At 39.4% G+C, this 20,945-nt stretch overlaps 2 protein-coding genes across 3 annotated transcripts in view; one reads left to right on the top strand and one right to left on the bottom strand.

Annotated features, from left to right (window-relative positions):
* Positions 1–3,202: 3,202 nt before the first annotated feature.
* On the bottom strand, positions 3,203–9,953 carry SVBP (small vasohibin binding protein). Of its 2 annotated transcripts, none has more exons than XM_081308638.1 (3): positions 9,787–9,953; positions 8,959–9,104; positions 3,203–3,602 (listed from the first exon to the last, which is right to left on the bottom strand). In XM_081308638.1, exons 2-3 carry the CDS (start codon positions 9,070–9,072, stop codon positions 3,516–3,518), a joined length of 201 nt encoding a protein of 66 aa, XP_081164764.1. In that variant the 5' UTR covers positions 9,073–9,104; positions 9,787–9,953; the 3' UTR covers positions 3,203–3,515. The 2 variants fall into 2 exon arrangements, with proteins under 2 accessions (XP_081164764.1, XP_081164765.1); XM_081308639.1 differs by lacking the exon at positions 9,787–9,953 and adding an exon at positions 9,253–9,721.
* ERMAP (erythroblast membrane associated protein (Scianna blood group)) overlaps positions 9,833–20,945 on the top strand; it is a gene marked incomplete at its 3' end in the record, with an annotated part of 27,286 nt that continues 16,173 nt past the window's right edge. The window contains exons 1-2 of the mRNA XM_081308637.1: positions 9,833–9,967; positions 19,080–19,209. The remainder of the gene's footprint in view (positions 9,968–19,079; positions 19,210–20,945) is intronic.

Genomic DNA, 20,945 nt, shown 5'->3' with positions numbered 1-20,945 from the left:
GACTCCAGCTGGTCCTGGGAGTCAGGGCACTTTCCACCACCACTGGCTCTTTTAAGGAAAACAAAGCAGTTTCACTTAAGAATGCTTTTGATGAGGCAATAAAAGTTATTAATTTTATTAAATATTCACTCTTGAGTGTACCTTTTTAACAATTTCTGTGCAACGAAATGGAAAACATGCCTGAAATACTCCTTCTGTATAACAAGGTAATGTTTTCTCCAGGAAAGTCCTGGTTTGAGTTTGAGTTGAACTGACTTCTTTCCTTATGAAACAACAAAGGATTATTAACAGACAAACTAGGGCTATTCAGACTGGTTTTCTTGAAATATGAATTGAGTAAGCCTGTCACTTCAAGAAACATTCTTTGTTGCCAGGGATAAAATTTTAGTTTCCATGTGAAAATCTGATTTTGGGAAAACTTGTATCTATCACTGTGAGCTTGACCCCTTTCTAATACTCTTAGGAGTTTTCCTGTGAGCTTGGTGGGATATGAATGAGTATGTACTTTTGATGTTGCATAATGCAATGTGTCAACATTGGGAAGACCAGCATAATTCAGTGAACCGGGTATTTTCGAAATGACCAATGCATTTATGGTTTAGTGCATTGGTGCATGCCTGTAATTCCCGCAACTCAGAAGGCTAAGGCAAGAGGATTGTAAGTTCCAGGCAGCCTGAGAACTTACAGAGATCCTGTCTCAAAATAAATAAGTTCTGGGGATGTTGCTCAGTAGTAGAGTGCCCTTGGGTTCAGTCCCCAGTATCACACATGCTTGTGCACACACACACAGTTAATTTATAATGGACTTTTATTCTACATTTTAAAATTAATTAACATTTCAAACTTTTATTCATTTATAACATAGCAAAAATGATACATACAACCTGCATAAACAAAAGTTCTTTGGGGTCCTTAATTTTAAGTGTAAAAACGTCCTGAAACCAATTAAGAATTACCCTCATTGTTATACAAAATTACATATAAGAGGTTGTGAGGGGAATGGGAAAAAAATAAGGAGAGAAATGAATTACAGTAGATGGGGTAGAGAGAGAAGATGGGAGGGGAGGGAAGGGGGGATAGTAGAGGATAGGAAAGGTAGCAGAATACAACAGTTACTATTATGGCATTATGTAAAAATGTGGATGTGTAACCGATGTGATTCTGCAATCTTTGTAATGTTTTGAATAACCAATTAAAAAAAAAAAAAAGAATTACCTACGAAGATTAAAACTTGCACACACAATTAGTAAGTGGTAGACCTAATTAAACCTAGACAGCCTGACCTCTGTCAATGTTCTCATTATTGACTTTTTTGATGTAGGGCTTCAAAAAGATGATCTCTTACCTCAGGATTAGGAAATCCTTGGCAGATGAGCAGAATGTGTTCCTAGTTTTCACTGATTATACCTATAAGAGCCTTGGCATTCAATGCTATTCCAATTATGGACAAAAAGGCATCTGGAGCCCTTACCCTAGTATTACTCAGAAGATGACTCCTTTTTGTTATTTAAAATATGAATAAAGTGATGACCCATTCCCATCTTGAGTCAGGTTTTTTTTTTTTTTTTTTTTTTGGTAATGCTGGGGATTGAGCCCAGGGCCTTGTGCATGCCAGGCAAGTGCTCTCCCACTGAGTGACATCCCCAACCCTCAGGCATCTTCTTGTACCTCAAATTTTTCTGTAAAGCTGTAACTCAGTAAGAAATAACATTTGTATCAAATTTAATATATGCATATGAATGTATATAAACATAAACCTGAAACAAAAGCTTCATGAAACAATATCCTTATCATATATGATTTTGTTTTTTTTTTTTTCTTTTGGTTCTGAGGATTGAACCCAGGGCCTCAGCATGCTAAACACACAATCTACCTCTGAGCTACACTTCCAGCCTTCACATATGATATTTTCAAATTTATCATCTCATTAAAAAGAAAAGTCAATTTAGTAAGCTGATTTTAAAACCACCTGTAGTTTGAAAAACACTGCCCTACTAGGATGCTTCTCCAGGACAAAAGTATACCCATGGATGAGACATTAATACAAGCAGTTCAAGAAGGGTAGGAATCTTTCCAAACAATCTCATGTATTACTTGGTTATTAGAAAGTTAATGCATTTCCTATGAAACAATCTGAAAGGTAATTGGGAAGGGAAACAGCCCCATCTAGCACAAACATTATTTATTTCTCAATATTGATCCTGAGAGGAAGAAAACATTATTCCATTATGTAGATGGGATTTGAGGCTCAGAGAGGTTAACAGATACTTAACTCAGGGCATTTGGCTTCCAAACCGTGCTCTTTCTGGTATATTAACAGCAGTTCCTTAGGTTTATACGAATAGCTCCCTTGAATAGCCACTCCTCCAAAAAGAACAAAACAAAAAATTCAGCCAAAATTTAGCAGGACACTATAGAACTAATTACCATTAATGAGAATAATCTATGGATTATCCATAGTTATAATTTGGGCTTTCAAAAACACATCCTCACAGTGGTAGCAAGTTTCTAACACTCACTTAACTCCCCCAATTTACTCTTGGAGTAGGGGAGGTGGTAGTGGTTGTCTCCTCTGCCCTGAGACTCTGCCTCATTCCATCTTTGTTCAGCTCTCTGAAATCTTTTTCCCCAACTCCCAAATAAAATATCCTGAAAGAATAATCTCTTTTTGCTCAGCATTAAACATGTTGGTATGAACTACCATTCCTGATACATACTTGTTTCCTGAGGCAGAAACAACTTTACATTTCTACCCCTAAAAATGGAAGTTGGATGGGTGGATGTTTGGTTTCTGAGGGACTAGTCTTAATATTCCCATCACAAACTTAACCCTGACAAAGTGGCACCCAAGATGAAAAACAAAAAGCACTTGTTCTGGCCCCTGGCAGTCAGGCAGTCAGCGTTAAGCCCACTGCTAGTACTCTGCAGTCACAGGTAAGGGGGCCCCAGCTTCTAGCCTGTGGCCCTGGCTAGCTGCTCAAGTGGGAGTCCAGGTCACACATTTTTACCTGTGAGATCAAAGTCTGTGATCAGTAGGGTCTTCAGAGCTTTAGACCCTGAGTAGCACCAGGAATAGCCATGCTTCTCCTATCCATCCAGTTCCCGGAGGAGGAAGGGCTGTTGGCTCACTCCCACATTTCTTACCTACTACTTTCTTTACTTTCTATGGTTAGGCATTCCCAAGCTAAAGAATGAGCAAATGAACATTTTATTAGTATTTTATTTGCATTTTTGGAGAAGATACACAGTTTCACAAGAAACACTGATTTTTCTCAAATAATAGAAAAAGGTTCTTAAAAAAGAATATTATCTTAGAAGAAAACAAGTCTCTTCAGCAAGCCAGGACCAATTTATACTGGAGGAACCAGTGAAGTGGAAGTTACACATAGGAAGAAAGTTCAGGTTTATGCGTTAAGTGTCTTCTTGTCTTGTCTGTAAGGGCAACCTTAGCTTAACACTGGTAATAAGCTCACAGACAAAGCCTCCAGGGTCCAACAGTTGCACACAGGGCTGGCTCACTCTCCAGGAGGCTGCATCTGTTTACAGAACTCATCAAACTGCTGCTGCTCCAGTTCCGTCATGACTCTGTTGAGGGCATAGATCTGAATGGAGAAACAGATATGTTAGCAACGGAAGCAGCTGCTCAGCACAGTCTTCAAACACAATAGGCTAAGTCATCTGAAAATGCTGGAACTGCACCAGTAATGGTAACGCAGGGAGAAGGGTTTGGGAACAGGAAGGTAGGTATTAATTCCATCTGGGGAGTCAAGAAAGAAGCAGTGAGAGAGGTGACTTGGTCTTTAGGGAATGGTAGGCTCTGAAGAGATAGAGACAGATGGGACTTGATAGATAATGGGAGGAGTGTTATGCATAAATAAATATGAAGGAAAAGAACAGGATCAGTTCTGGAATTCAAGTAAGAATACAGAGTGGAGGTTGGGGAGCGGGAGAAAGCAAAACAAGTATGTTGGGTCCTCAAATGCCATCCCAAAGAATCTAGACATTATCTGCAGACTTTGGAGAGCCAGGAACAATAAGTGTGCAGGGGAGCAAGCCAATTCTATCTGTGCTTTGGGAAAGATAACTGGAGGCCACATGAGGGATGGAGTGGTGGTGGGAGATCATCAATCACCCAGGAGGCACCAGAGAGACTGTGGGACTATGGCCTAGGGTAGTGGAAAGAACTGCCCACAGACATTCCAAAGTGAAAGGTGGGAGCATCTTCTTCCTCATTCCTTCTTCCTCACAGTAATTTACCTATCTATTAAAGAACAGAAACCAATCATAAAACTTCCCAATGTGCAGAATAATGTGGTTTCTGTGTGTCTAGGAGATATAACTTGGTTAATTGAAAAGAAGACATGAAAGGAGAAAAAAAATGAAATTAGACAGGACAAATAGAAAATACAACAAAAGAGCAGAGAGTAATACAATAACAACCAAACATACAATGGAGAGGATCACCAAAACTACAAGATGGCTCTTTGAAAAGTACTAAAAAACCCCTGAAAACCTGACATGCCTAATCAATATGAAAAGGGAGTGGGCATGGCAAGCATCATTAGGAACTGAAAAGAGCATAGGACCATGGACGTGACAGAGATGAAAACAAGACATCATGAATTTGTGTCAAGACATTTGAAAGCTTCATATTTCTAGAGAAAGCAAACTGAACTGATCAAAGCTTACTAGAAAGCTTGATCTTATCATCTTTAAGGAAAAAGAAATTCCACACAGTGATGAAAATAGTGACAACTACAAACAATTTCCCCCAAAATGTGCTGATGGTGAAAATGGTAAATTGTATTTTATGTATATTTTGCCACAAATAAAATAATGTGAATGGTTAAAAAATGTTGAGTGCTAGATGCAGTGGTGCATGCCTGTAATCCCAGTGGCTCAGGAAACAGTGGCAGGAGGAGTGTGAGTTCAAAGCCAGCCTCAGCAACTTAGTGAGGCCTTAAACAACTTAGTGAGACCCTGTCTCAAAATAAAAAATAAAAAGGGCTGGGGATGTGGTTTAGTGTTTAAACACCCCTGGGTTCAGTCCCCAGTTACTGGCTCCCCCCAAAAAAAAGTTGAGTGAAGAGAGCTAGTCACAAGGAAGACAGACAGACAGACACACACACAGATACACACACAATGTATATAGAAGTTCAGAAACATGAAAAACTAAATGATATATTTAGTTTATATAATTAGGACTACACAGAGATAGTAAATTTATAGAGAACAGCAAGGGGAAAAGATTAGCAAAAAAATTAAGCAAGAACACTGCTTATGTAAAGGGTCAGGTACATGACCAGAAAGGTGCTCAGAGTTTCCAAGTTGTGGTCATGTACTAGTTCTTAAATTGAAAGGTAGATACAAGGGTGTTTTATTCTTTAAACTATATACACATATTATATGAATATGTGTATGTGTGTTTCTAAAAATCTCTGTCCCATTCACTTGGTAACTAACAAGCATTTGTCATCTGCATATTACTGGGCTGGGGCCTGAGAGGGATATTAAATAGCTTCTTGGAGCCCTCCACTTTAGAAAGGCAGTGGCAGGAGAAAGGGGAAAACAAAATAGGCAGGGGAAGAAGAGAGTCAAAATGGGTCAGGGTGTCCAAGCCAAGGAATGAAAGGCTTTTGGTCAAGTAGGAAAGGGTCACTAATAGTGTCAAATACTGCTTCAGCTGCCAAATGTGCCTCATTCCTATTCATCCCTCACATCTCCTTCACAATGAACTTTCTGGAATGTGGCATCTTTGCAGAGCTGAATGGAAAATGCTGCTTCCTGTGAGGGGGTCTTGTCACATTGCTATTTTACGTGATTACATTCCAGGCAATACAGATAAAGAAAATAGCAAGGAAGCTGTAGGGCAAAACAAAAAACAGACAAGGGTAAGAAAGCCTGTTCAAACTATAGGCCTGCCCCTCTGGTCACATCACTTTGTCACTTTGCTTTAAAGGGTCTTACCTCACAGGGTCATATGTTTTATATATCCACACCTTATTCCAGGAAGAATTTACAAAGGATAAAATGGGAATAACAATAATACCTGCGTTGGTGGGGGGATTACAAGTGTTCATGCATGTGCAGGCTTGGCCCAGTCCTGGCACATCCTAAGAGCTCAACCTGCCACTAGACTGCAAACCCAGAATACATCTCAGCAAAAGAACACAAACAGGATGTTCATTTTGCAGTCCACATGAGGAAAGCAAGCAGACTGCTTGGAAGCACCATGATTCCTGATCATAATTGCTGCTACTTATGGAATGCCTTCTCTGTGCCAGGCACTGTATTAAGTGCTTTACTTATGACATTTCTATTCCTTATAATAGTCTTGTGAGGTAGACAGTTGCATCCTCATTTTACCAAGCAGGCACTGAAGAAGTGAGGTTCAGCAGGGTACAGTGGCACATGCCTATAACCCCAGAAGCTCAGTACGCTGAGATAGGAGGATTGCAAGTTTAAAGCCGGCATCAGTAATAGAGAGGTGCTGATCAACTCAGTGAGACCGTGTCTCTAACTAAAATACAAAATAGGGCTGGGTATGTGGCTCAGTGGTTGAGTGCCCCTGAGTTCAATCCCCGGTACCAAAACAAAAAACAAAAAAACAAGCACATGTCTGAAGAACTGTGTGAACTGAGGTTCAGAGAGATTAAATTTCTCTTCCAGGGTCGCTGTGATTTGAAATCAGACAAATAATTTCAACTTCTGCAACCTCACAGGAAGAGTATCAATAAGGACATGAACAACGTTCTCAGTATCTATCTTTATAGTATGCACAAAGGATGATTTCATAGGGTTGTTTCTTATAGCAACCCTCAAACTGTTTGCCAAAGCATGATGCAATAAAACCATCCAGTAAAGGAAAGGGCAGAACCACTTGTTAGAACCCAAGAGCACACCTTTCAGGTGGTCTGCTTTAATCGAGAGATAGATTTTCATTTACAGATTAACTTCAGACATGCTGTTATATTTATTACATTTACTGGAATGCAAGCTCCATGAAGGCAGGGACTCTGCTTTGTCCAGTCATGGGTCTCAAGTTCCTAGAATAGTGCCCAAAACAGCAGTATGGCTGCTGTTTGTTTGCAGTACTGGGGACTTAATCTAGAGCATGCTAGGCAAGCATTCTACCACTGAGCTACATCCCTGACCTTTTTATTTTACTTTGAGACAGGGTCTTGCTAAATTTCACAGGCTGGCCTTGAACTTGTTATTTTCCTGCCTCAGTCTCCCAAGTAGCTGGGATTACAGGTATGTGCTACCATGCTCAGTTTCTGTATTTGTTCATCAAATGGATCAGATTAACAAAAGTTTGGCAATATTAAGAAGTGAGAAGTCTCATACTGCTAGTGGGGGTACAAGTTTGTACAATCGCTTTGAAAGCAATTTGGCAATGTGTAGTAAAACTGAGAATGTAATTCAGTAACTCTTCCAGTTAAATATCCTATAGAAATCCTAGCACAGATGCCAAAGGAAACATCTCAAAGGTTATTACAACAGCAAACCTTTTTTGTTTGTAAAAGCAAAAAAAAACCCCAAAAAACAAAAAAACTATAAAATGTCCATCACTGGAGAAATGGGTAAGTATACAAAATAAGGTATTTATAAAATAAGACTGCTATAGAGAGAAATTAACTAGATTCTTATGTTAAAATGAAGAGTTCTAAAATAATGCAAACAAAATGCAAAAATGCACAAAATTTTATTAATGTAAAAAGTTAAAACACAAGAATATTGTACATTGTTCAAGGATATCTGTTAATATATTTGAATGTAAATGTATAAAAATATTGCTTACCTTTGGGAAGGAAAAGGGTAATAAATAAAGGGGTATTCAATTTACCCTTTTTTTTTTTTTTTTTTGGTACCAGGGATTGAATTCAGGGGCACTCAACCACTGAGCCACATCTCCAGCCCTATTTTGAATTTTATTTAGAGACAGGATCTCAATTGAGTTATTTAGAACCACGCTTTTGCTGAGGCTGGTTTTGAACTCATGATCCTCCTGCTTCAGCCTCTTGAGCCACTGGGATTGCAGGCGTGCACTACTGTGTGCGGCTTACACGTGATTTTTTTTTTATCTTATTTTTAAAAGACTCCAGGCAATTATGACAAAATGCTAACCATTACCAATCTGTGGTGCTGAGGACCAAGCATTTGTCTAATCTTCTGTATTCTTAAATTTCTCAAAAAGAACAAAATAAAAAGAGGAGAAAAGACCAGCAAGCTTTTTCTTGATAATATTAAAATATTCATGTCTGGATGTGGTTTAACTTTAGCATTATAAACAGTTTAAAGATTTTTGGGAGGGGGCAGATACTGAGGATTGAACCCAGGAGCATTCTACCACTGAGCTACATCCCTGGCCCATTTTATTTTTTATTTTCAAATGGGGTCTCACTAAGTTGTCCAGGCTGGCCTCAAATTTGTGATCCTTCTGCCTCAGTCTTTTGAGTTGCTGGGATTACAGGCATGCTCTGTGGCATTCAGCTCAGTTTGAAGTTTTTTATTCTTAAATTGATTTTAAGTGTTGAGAAAACAAAGGAATACATGGGTAGGTTTAAAGCTTGGGGCTTTACCTGCTATGAGTAGAGCTAGTTTTTGTACCAAATCCAGAACATGTGTGCTGGGGTGTCTAACCCCAGTTTGCTTGCCTGCTCTCCCCTGCTGGCCGCATTCTGACCTTCCCTTATGCATGGCTTCTTTATCCTATCACAAAAGCCAGGTGCCAGAAGTCATCTGAAGACTTGGTGTGGTTTGAGATTCTGACACTAACTTGGTACTGTGACTCTGGGCTGTCACCTCTCCATTCTGGACCTCTCTAAATCTGGAAGAACCCCCTCCGTGCCTGGAGGCAAGCAGTGATCCTCTTCATAATTCTTCTTTCTATTGTTTGCTATTCCAGCATCTTATTCAGCAGACTACAGGCATACAGAGCCCCCTCCTTACTCTCACCTCTGCTCTTTGTCTTTGCTTCAGCTCCTGCTGGGCTGATTTCTGCTTAGCCTTCTCCACTCTGCTGACAGGTTCTTTAACTTTGGATTTTTCCTTACGTGCAGGTGGATCCATGGCTTGGCTTCTGAAAAGTTCTTTGCTCTGACCTGGATTGTATAGAAAGGGGCAGATGAAAGAAAGAAACAGAGAGAAGAAAAGGGAAGGGAAGGAAGGGGAAGGAAGGGAAGGGGAGGGGAGGGGAGGGGAGGGGAGGGGAGGGGCAGACAGGAAGGGGAAGGGGAGGTTGTAACTCGCCTAAGAGTAACTCAGCCCATTCCTTTGACAGGTGAGGCATTTAGAGTGGCCTGATAAGAGAGAAAGACCCCTCGACCTCGCTGGATGTCCCTAGGCAATTCTCCTTCCCACTCTGAACCTTAGTTTTCTGTCTGCAAAATGGGACAATCGTCCCTTCCCAGACTTCCCTCCAAGAACTACCGCGTGAGCATCAGCTGAGAAGGCCCAGTGACAGCGGTCCGAACGCCGCAGCTGCTGTGCCCAGCGCGGCGCGGTTACAGTTAGGACACCGAGGCCGAGAGGGCAGGCCGGCCAAATTCCTGCAGCGGAAAGGTCGGAGCCCCTTACCCAGCCTCGGGGCCAGGACATCCCCCACTGCCCGGCCCCGCAGCCGCCGGCCCACTCTGCCCGCAGGACACCCGCTGCCGGCGCTCCCGGGCCGGCCAGCCGGTCCCACAGCCCGCCCTGGCCCGCCCCCCGGCCCGCCCCAGTGCAGCGACGGCCCCCTTCCTTCCCGCGGCAAAATGGCGGCTCGGGATTCGGTGCCTTCCCTACCGGGCCTCGGACTTTGGGCCTCGACACCGTCGCAGACCCGGGCCACGTGGAGGATACCCTTGCCTCTCCCCTTCCGCCAGACTCGGGGAGTCCAGCCCGCAGCCAGCGGACTGGGCCGGCCCCGCCGGGAGGGCGGGGCCGCGAGTGGGGGACTCCCCCGCCCACGGGAACAGCCGCGCATGTGCAGAAAGCTCGTCGGGGCGGCCCTGAGGGAGCCGGGGGCGGGGTCGGGTGGGCCTGGGCGGGGCCTAGGCGGGGTGGGCCTGGGCAGGGGCAGGGGCGGGGTTACAACTAACAAAAGCTTTCCCAGATAAGCAGTGTTTATAAATGCTGGAGTTTTATAGGGCCGCAAAGAAGAACAAAAGTGGAAAATGGATGGAACTAAAGAGCATCATGTTAAGCGAAATGAGCTAGACAGAAGGACAAGTATTGTATGTTTTCTTTCATGTATGGAAGCTAGGGGGAATAAAAGAAAAGAAAAAAAATTGTATTGGGGGGGCGGGAATGTTAAGGAAAGTAGAAAGGAGACCAATTGGGTACAGAAAGAGATCCCGGAGGGAGGAAGGTAGGGTAAGGAGAGTCAATGGGCAGTGAAATTGACCAAATAATGTTATAATAGTATATGAATGTACCAACATACCAGAATGAAACCCATTCTTTACTGGTGTGTTAATATACACCAATATAAAAGTTTTTTAAAAAATTTAAAAAAGCTTTTCCAGAGAATATTTTCTGAGACAGTTGCTAGGCTTTGAAGGGTGAGATCTGAATCCTGGGATTGGAATTGCTCAACACTGTATTTTGAAGCTTCATTTTTTAAATTCAAAAAATTAGGATTGTGATTGCTTCATTTCTAATTCACGGTTTATTTAGGAGGATCAAGTGAGATCCTGTTTGCCACAGTGCTTTGAAAGAGGAAATCTTTTTTTTTTTTTTTTTTTAAAGAGAGAGTGAGAGAGGAGAGTGAGAGAGAGTGAGAGAGATTTTTTTTTAATATTTATTTATTTTTTTTTAGTTCTCGGCGGACACAACATCTTTGTTGGTATGTGGTGCTGAGGATCGAACCCGGGCCGCACGCATGCCAGGCGAGCGCGCTACCACTTGAGCCACATCCCCAGCCCAAGAGGAAATCTTTTTTTAAAAATTTTTTAGTTGTAGTTGGACACAATACCTTTATTTTATTTTTTATTTTTATGTGGTGCTGAGGATGGAACCCAGCGCCTCGAACATGCTAGGCGAGCACTCTACCGCTGAGCCCCAATCCCAGCCCTGAAAGAAGAAATCTTAACAGAAATACAAATAGCCAGTGTAAACATAGAGAAACATAGTCCACAGATAATAGAAGACTTTTAAGTTAAATAATTATCTGGAAATCATTTTCTATTTGTTAGATTAGCAAGAATTCACCAAAAAAGTTAAATGATTTGATGGTGGTGGTGATGATGATGATGATGATGAAGATAGCTTCCTCTTTTTTAGGCTTCCTATATTCCAGGCATTGTTCTTAGAACTTTATTAACTCATTTATTCCTTATAATAAATATTTATAATATATACATGTATAGCCATAAACTATTCTATATATATAAACTAGGACACTGAGCCAGTATTTTAGCCAGGATTTACATGACAATGTCTATCCAAAAGAAAAGATGCTGAGCACTCCCTTTGTTCCTCTGTCAAAGAATGATGAAACAAGTGACAGATGGTAAGCAGTGAATGCATAGCCCAGGTAGACACTCATTTATTCCCAATCTGTGTAAGTTGTTACATCATCTTTGGAGGCCACTTTAGCACTAGATATCAAAAGCCTTAATAAACACACTGCACAAAAAGATAGTTATGGCTTAATTCCATTTACATAGGTAGCTAAAGTAGTGAGACACTAAGAAACATCAAACAGTATGATGGTTGCCAGGGGCTGAGGGGAGGGGGAAAAGGAAAGTTATTGATCAATGGATAGAGTTTGTTTTGCAAGATGAAAAGCTTCTGGAGATGCATTGCACAAATGTTAGTACTATTGTACTGTATACTAAAAATGGGTAAAATGGTAATTATCTTATACTTCAATAAAAAAAATGAGTACAACCTTTGACTAAGCAATTTCACTTCTAAGAAGTTAACCTAAGTAAACAATCAGACAATTCTAAGAGGGAAAAAAACTGGAAAGAACCTACATCTTTATACTAGGGGTTGATAACATGAATTCTATGCAGTCATTAAAATGACATAAAAAGTTATTGTCATGAGATGTTTTTAGTGTATTAAATAAAAAAGCTACAAAGAAGCATATACTGTCTAATTGTACTATTTGTTTACAGTCTAAAAAAAAATTATACACACATGGAGCTGGGCATGATGGTGCAGGCCTGTAATTCCAGCAACTCAGGAAGCTGAGGTAGGAAGATGGCAAGTCCCAGGCCAGCCTCAGCAACTTAGCAAGATCCTGTCTCAAAATTTAAAAAAACAAATAGGACTAGGAATGTAGCTTAGTGGTAAAGTACCCTTGGGTTCAATCCCCAGTACAAAAAAAACCCACAAAAAACAAACAAACAAAAAAGACACAAAAGAGAATGGGTGAAAATACATCAAAATTTCTAATCCAGTTTCCATTAAAGAGTAGAGGTTATTTTTGGCTACAATCTATATTAAATGTATTTCACAACTTAATTAAAAAAAAGAGTAGGGGTTATTTTGATCTTCTTTATGCTTTCTGTATTTTCCAAAATTTCTTCAGTGAACATTTATACTTTAGCAATCAGAAGACAGTACCATAAATATTATTTTAAAAATTCTATACAAATATGAATTGTAATGTTATTAATAAAAGTAACCAAGCCAGAGTCCGTTTCAGAAATCTTGACATAATATTGGTAGTTAACATTTGTGTTACATTGTACAGTTGATAAAGTTCATATAAGCTCTGGACTAGATCATAACTGGTTAAAGGGTAGGGCCTTTGGAAGGTTTAGAAAGCCAGCTAAAACAGATACAGGGAAGAAAGGAGAGGAAATGCTAAATTGGAAGACTGGAAAAAGTGGTGTAGATAAAAGTGGAGATAGCATGATAAGATGGCTTGGGAAAGGGTGAAGAAGAGGAAAAACTGGGGGTGAGGGGGTGGAGAATGGGAAGGAGATTATACTTTTGAGTGGCAATAGGCAAAAAAGAATTTTCCAGAATGTAATTATCAGATTCCAGAGAGGCACAGGACTGGAGATCCTGGTTTAGGATTCTTCATCTGCAAGTTGAAGGTTGGTGCTGGGAGTGAGTACATGCTGAGGCTGAGTACCACCTATCCAGGTTCCTTCTGGATTCTCTCATTCTCTCTCCCACCACCTTCAGTGCACTCTTGTCCAGGCTGCAGAATTCCCTGGTTGGTGGAATTACTAGTCAGAATTTATATTAATATAACTGTGAAATATGTTTGCAGTTGAGGTTATACTATATCAGATTATATTCACTTTATTGACTACCTTTTCCCCCCTGGAGTAAAAAATTGCCTATCTTTTATTTGCTTCATTACTTATGCCTCCAGCTAATTCTTCTGCAAACTTTCCATCACCACTCTAAAACATCTTCTCATCTAGTCATAGGAACCAGGCAATCTACCAGTGTCTTTTTCTTTTTCCTGGTGATGCTCCTTCTTAGACCCATCCTCCTCTGGCTCCAAATTGTCTTCTTGGCCTTTCCACACAGCTTTTATCCTAGGATTTCCCCTAACCACATCCTGGGGATTTCTCTTCTCATCTCTCCTGGGCCAAATCCTCTGCTCCTGGATTTTATATGTTTCCATTCTCCATTTATGATGTCTTTTTGGAGGAGTATGTTCTCCAATAATTCCCCAGAAGGGTTTCATGGGAAGTCCTTTTGAATCCTTACTTGTAAAAAAAAAAAAAAGAAAAAGAAAAAAAATAAAAAGAATGTTAAAGGCATCATCTAGCTTCTCATAGGCTGGACTCTTGCAGAATCTGATTGATTCTGACTTCTGTTACTTCCTGTGTAAATGTTGTTTGTTGTTTTCTGGAGCATTTGGGATTCTCTTTTCCTCTTTATCCTTGTGTTCTGAACTTTTGCAATAATGTGTACTGTAAATCTGTTTTGTTAATTATGCTGGGCACTTGGTGGCCTTTTTCAGTCAGGAAATAATAGTCTTCAATTCTGAGAAACATTCTCTGTGATCAGTTCCCTGATTTTTAAAATCTTTACTCTCTTGTGTTCTAATTCTTGCTTTTGTTTATTCTACTTTATAAGAAATTTTATTGAATTGTATCCTCCAACTCTTCTATTGAATTTTTTCATTTCTGCATACATTTTTTTTTTCCCCATGTAGGGGATCCAACCCAGGGCTCACATATGCCAGGCAAGTGTTCTACCACTGACCTATACCATCAGCCCCTCTAGTACAAAAACCTTAATTTCCAATAGTTTTTCCTCGTTTCCTATTTTTTTTGTGATCTCTTGCTTTTGCATTATGGATTCAGGATATTCTCTTATTTCATGTTTATGTAGATACTAATTGTAATTTTTCTGGACCTTCCTTCCTTCCTTCTTTCCTTGTCTTGCTATTTTCCAGGCTGGCCTTGAACTTGGGATTCTCTGCTTCATTCCCCAGAGTTGCTGGGATTATGCTGTGTGCAACTGTGCCTAGTTTCTGGTGTTTTCTGCTTCCTAGATTAGTGTCTCTTGTTTATTTTCATCTCTAGCTTTCAAGTTGGAGTCTTTCCTCAGGTAATAATAGTGTTCATCATTTAGTATTTGACCTACATGCTTCAACAAATTTAATCTTTATTGCAACCCAATGAGATGGAGCCATGCCCTGGGCCCACCCATCCCAAGACTGAAAGCTTCTCATTTGAGAATTAGCTTTCTTCTTATTGGTATCCCAACCTGATAGGCACCTAGATTAGATTTCTGTTTTTACTAGATCCGTTACTAGTCATCCGTCTCCTTCCCTCGATTCAAAGTGAATTGACATCTTTGTTTCACAGTTATTTCTTCTCCCATCTCTTTGTCTTTGCAAGCATTTCCTTTATTATTTCAAGATTGTCATTTTGAGCTAGGTATGGTGGTACACGTCTGTAATCCCAGCAGTTTGGGAGGCTGAGACAGGAGGATAGCAAGTTCAAAGTTAGCCCTAGTAAATAAGAGAAGGCCTGGGTAATTTAGTTTGGCCTTGTCTCAAAATAAAAAATAAAAAAGACTAGACAATCCTGGTATCAAAAAAAAAAAAAAAAAGATTGTCATTTTGGTGGGATTTCAGGAGAGAGAAATATTCATTGGTCTTCAGTAAACCATGTTTATATAGCCAGAAGTCCAGAGGAGCATCTTTTTCTTTAAAGCAGAGTGTGACTGAATATTTAGATTTTGACCTCTGAGTTGTTCAAGTTTTCCTGAAAAATAAATTTAAAAAAATAGGGACAAAACCAAGAAGTAATTGAGATTAAAACTATTATGGGGCTGGGGATGTGGCTCAAGTGGTAGTGCGCTCGCCTGGCATGCGTGCGGCCCGGGTTTGATTCTCAGCACCACATACCAACAAAGATGTTGTGTCCGCCGAGAACTAAAAAATAAATATTAAAAAATTCTCTCTCTCTCTCTCTCTCTCTCTCTCTGTCTCTCACTCTCTCTTTAAAAAAAAACTATTATAAGTACACCTAAGTAAAAATAGAGTTTATTCATTATTATGTATATTGTAGCCTCGTTTTGGAGGGGAAAAGGTGTGTAAGCGTACAGGCCAAAAATATCATAGAGGTTGTCACTAGATTTGGGGGATTACAATGAGTGATATCTATATCTATTTTATCTATTTTTATCCCGAGGTTATAAACCCAAAAAGAAAATTTCAGAGAAGAAATTCATTTTAAATGTGATTTAGATTATTTTATAAAATTAACGCATTCCTTGAGGAAGTAGTAAAAATACTAATTATGAAAATTAAATTAGGAGCTGGGGTTGTGGCTCAGCAGTAGAATGCTCGCATCGCACGTGCAAAGCCCTGGGTTCAATCCTCAGCACCACATAAAAACAAATAAATAAAATAAAGGTACAAATAAATAAAATAAAGGTATTGTGTTCAACTAAAAAATAAATATATAAAAAAGAAAGTTAAATTATAAGTTGGTACAATCACTTTGGAATGCAATTGAATATCAGCTACACCCTCACAATACCACTTCCAGATACATATTCTCAGGAAAACTTTACACTCTTAAAATTATTGAGGATCTCAAAGAGCTTCAATTATTTGAGTTATGCTTTTCAAAATTTGCCAGATTAGAAATTAAAACTTGGGGTGATGGAAATGAGAAAAGTTTATGATGGGTACCAAAATACAGTTAGAAGGAATAAGTTCTAGTGTCTTATGGTAACAGTAGGGTGAATATAGTTTACAACAATTTATTATATGTTTCAAAATAACTAGAAGAGAGGAGTTTGAAGTTTCCCAACTTTTGTTTTCAAACATAAATGAATGTTAAATGTGTGAAGAGATGAAAATGCTAATTACCCTGACTTGATCACTGTGCATTTTGTACATGTATCAAATTATCACACTATACCCCATACATGGGTGCAATGATGTGTTGGTTAAAAGAAGTTAAAACTGATAAATAGTAAATATAACTATCACTTCACTTAAAATAAACATAATATGCATATTACATGTTAACATAAATAACATGTTTTCGTAAAAAAAAATTTTCAGGAGAGTGGTACTGTTTTATATTTCTGGAAATCTTAAGTGGCTAGACAGTTACTTAAGGAGACAGCTGTATTCTCATATCAGCTGTTTCTTCCAATCTGCAGCAGCATGTTGTGTGATTGAAGTGTATATAATTGGAAAAGGAGCATTTTGACAGCCTTTTTAGATAATCTTGAATACTCTTCTTTGACACGGTGCCAAAACTCAGCAAGACATGGACTCTGAAACCGTAGCAATGAGCTTCTTGTACTCCATTATAGTAAGACCCACTAGTTGATCTTGCATTTTGAATGGATCTTTTCCTGTGCATGATTTTGCAAGATGTGCATTGGTCACCTGGAAATTATTGGTATGCTGACATATGCGGATCTTCCAAAGGTTGACACATTTCATTATACAATATTAAGAAATCCCACTCAGCCATACATACCATTACCAATCTTATCAGAAAGGTCTTTCATTATTGGGAAGTTATTAGGCTCATGGTAACAGATAAGAGTTTTTTCAGAATTCTAATTTTCACTCAAAAGACTGTATTTTCTCCTTGGCAATCAACACTGCCAGTTGTTCTTCTTGAGATAACAGGTATGCCTCTTTCCTTTGGGAGAAAATGCCCGACAAGTCCAAAGTCTGAGTGACCATAGTTTGTGAGTTGTCCTCCCAGGTAAGAGTGATACTCCGTGAGTTGAGTTGACTTCTTCAGCCCACAGGTCAACCACCACTATGTGTGTCTTTGAGAAAGTTGTAAGACTGAGAAGCAGCAGAACTGTTTCCTTCCCCTTTGATTTCACGGAATATTGAAAAAGTATGTCTCCAAATGTTGAGATGTAATAAAATTAGTAGCTTTCACTGCAGTTTGGTGTCACTCATTGATGTGCATTAAGGTGCCAGCAGTTTTGTCCATCATTGCTTTTGTGGTGTCCCTGAAATGTCAACACAGTGAAAAAGGCAAATAGCACCATTGTGTTAATATGAACATCATTTTGACCTGCCTTGTGGACCTCCTGAAAGGGTCTCAGGGATTTTCAGGGCTCATGGATCACACCACACACACTGAGAACTGCTGTCCTGAAGGAGTTTGTACTTAGAAACTGGGAAATGGTTCTATCATGAATTTCAGGTCTTGGGTTGTGGCTTAGTGGTAAGTGCTTGCTTAGCATGTGTAAAGCCATGGACTCAATCCCCCGTAACAGAAGAAAAAGGAAGGAAGGAAGGAAGGAAGGAAGGAAGGAAGGAAGGAAGGAAGGAAGGAAGGAAGGAAGGAAGGAAGGAGGAAGAATTTCAGAGCATCACTGTTTGTAAAAGAAAAAGAAATAACCCACATTTCTTTAGACAAGGGACCAGACAAACTTGATATATTTGCTACTATACAGCAGTGAATGAATGTTCTTGAACTCTGTGAAGCAATGTGGGTGAGTTTCCTTTTATTTTCTTTCCTTTGGAGATGCTGGAGATTGGTGCTGGGCCTTGTACTTTGAGTGAATTCCAGTGTCTTAATTTGGACTCGCCCAAAAGCAGAGTGTGAAGCAAACCCTTCAGTGCAAGTTTATTTAGAAATGGGAGTGAGAAAAAAAGGAAGAAAAGCTGAGATAATGGGCAGTATTGAGAGCTACTTATAACTATAGGCTGCCCTGCTCAGTCCCATTGGGAACTCTCCAAGGAATCAACTAGAATATGGCTCAGAAGTGTCCCTCTGAAGGTGTGAGGTTGGGGCATTTCCCACTGACTCCCATCACTACTGGCTGATGCCCCTGAGGCATTAACTTGGGTGAACTTTTGGGTTGCCCACAGGCTGAAAAGCCTACAGAAACTTTCTGTAAAACTTTTGTAGAAAGTTTTACAGAAACCTGACACAGGTAAGCAAAGAAGTGCTGTGCCTGTGAGGTGGCACATTGGCAGCTTGCCTTCAGGTCTCAATTACTCTGAAACTGGATGGATTGAGGGGCCATAGTATGGGCCACCACAAGAACCTGCTAGATTTAGAAAATAATATTGAGTGAAAAAAGGAAATCATTGTACTCACTGTGTAATGAGTGCATCTTTATAAAATTCAAAGTACTACAAGTATACAATACATTATTAAGAATAAATTATGGATATATGGGTATAAGATTATGGATTAAGACAGGCGGGAAAGAGTTTATCACATGTTGAAGGACAGTAAGCAGGTTTGCTTATTGGAAAACACACATCAAGGTGTGTTTGGAGATAAAGGTAGTGAATTAAAGAATGTGGCTAATTCGTGGGTGTCTCTGAAACCAATCTTCTAATTTACTCTGTTTTGAAAGGTGAAGGGGGGCAAGCTTTTTGAAAAAGGTGTGATAGGATCAAATTGTAGCAGAGGGAATCATTATTGTCTGTGAGCAGTGGAGGAAAAGGGAGTCAGGATAAAGGTCCCTTAGGCCCAGTGGCCCTCAGTGGTTCCCTCGCTTTTAGGGAGTCTCCTCTTCGCTCTGCTCCTTTATCAGAAACAGACAGGCAGGCAGGGCGTTGCTTGTTTGTTTATAGGGACAGCAAGAAGGGAGTCAGTGGGGCAGAGGGTGCCCCTGGCTTGGGGCTTTGGTCTTTAGAATAAAATATGAACTCTCCCCAGGCTCTCCTCCTGGGACTCTTCCTGATGCTCTGGCCTGGTGCCTGACCTCCCTACATGGGGCAAGGAGAGTTCCCGGCTTGGAAACTCCAGCTCTGTTGCTGAGGGACAAGAGACCCTGTTCCCAGAAGTGGTGAGTTCTCTTTCCTCTTTTCATTCTTTTTAATCCTTTAGATTTCTTGGGATTCTAAGGTTCAGTGGAGAAATAATCCCTTTTCTTCTTATTCAAGAATGTCTTAAAGGATGAAATTGGACAGCGGTTAACTGTCATTTAAAGAACATAAAAGGGGACGAGGACAGACAGACTTATCTAAAGACTCTAGCTATTACTGTCATCATTGTTAATTTTATAACTAATAAGTATTTAGACTGTACTATCTTCTGGGTCCCGTGCTGTGCGATTTCAGACTGATCATTTGTAGACTGGCAGGGTTTTCTTAAACTGCTTGGGACTGGCAAGGGACTGTCTGTTGTAATCTTTTTTTTTCTTTCTGATTTATAGGTTTTTAAAATTCAACAGTTTCAAATTTAAAATGTAAATGAAAAATATTTCCAACATGTGTAGTGGAAAAATATTGCTTACTTATATGAATCATTTTGGAAACTATTAAGAAACAAACCCTCCAACCAAAAATGAACAAAATACATAGGCAGATCATTGATAAAACCCAAATAATAAATGAGTTATCAAAGAAATTCAAGTGAAAATGAAAGACCATTACATTTTTAGAAAAGAGATGCCATTTTGTTACTCACCAAAGCAACAACAAGAAGAAATTTTTAATTGATAATATCTACTGAGGGCAAGGTTGTGGGGGGAAATAAGTAATTTATCATACTTTGAAAATTGATATGAGCTTTCTGACGGGCAGTTTGGTAATGCAAATTAAAAATCCTATTTTGAAGATGAGAAACTCAAGGCCTAAGAGTTTAAGTGACTTGCTTAACTGTGTAAAGTCATACAGGTAGTTAGGGGCCACTCCACCATTAGGACTAAGCCTCCTGATTCCAGCCCATCAATCAGATGAACATCGCTTGTAGCAATGTTCAGAACAGCAATGCATTAGAAAACAATGGAGATATCCTACAATCGAAATTATTTTAAAAATTCTCAATGTTTGTGATGGAATACTGGAGCCATTAAAAATATTTAGTGGTATTAGAAAATGTGTATCCTGTAGTGCTTGGTGAAAATATCAGATATCAAGATGATACAGCATACCCTATTTTTTAAAAGGTTATATACATGCATGGAAAAAAGATTTGAATAATTGAGCTGGGGTTATAGCTCAGTGGTAAAGTGCTTGCCTAGCATGTATGAGGCACTGGGTTCAATTCTCAGCACCACATAAACAGTAAGTAAGTAAGTAAATAAATAAATAAACAAAGGTATTGTGCCCATCTGCAACTAAAAAATAAAAAAGAAAGATTTGAAGAATATTATAAATGATTCAAAATTGGGAAGGGGATTTCTAGACTTTCTTACAATAAGTAGGAGAGAAAAAGCCCCAAATCGTGGCATGTCTGTTAAACTTTAGGAAGTGAAATCATGTTTTATATTTATTAGGGGAAATAGCTTCATAAAGGAATTCCATGATAATTATTCTGTAAAGTGAGGAATCATTTGCTCATTTTGTAACTCATGACACAGAGCTATGCATGCAAACATTCATTCATTCATGCATCTATTTACCCATGTTTTGCATTCTGCTTCCAGAAAGGTTCTGGCAATTTCACTTGCATAGTACCTTAACGTGTGCATAATTGCCTTGCTTGTTCTAATTGTAAAAAGTCAATAATATCTTCTTTCAGGGTTGTTGTCAGTACTAAAGACAGTATTCTTAGAGTATCTAAGATGCAATAAATGGG

The sequence above is a fragment of the Spermophilus citellus genome (genome assembly GCF_964194105.1).
Source record: "Spermophilus citellus genome assembly, chromosome: 9".
Classification (NCBI taxonomy): Eukaryota; Metazoa; Chordata; class Mammalia; order Rodentia; family Sciuridae; genus Spermophilus; species Spermophilus citellus.
The sequence above is the reverse complement of the archived record's forward strand: the minus strand, read 5'-3'. Positions and strand labels throughout refer to the sequence as shown.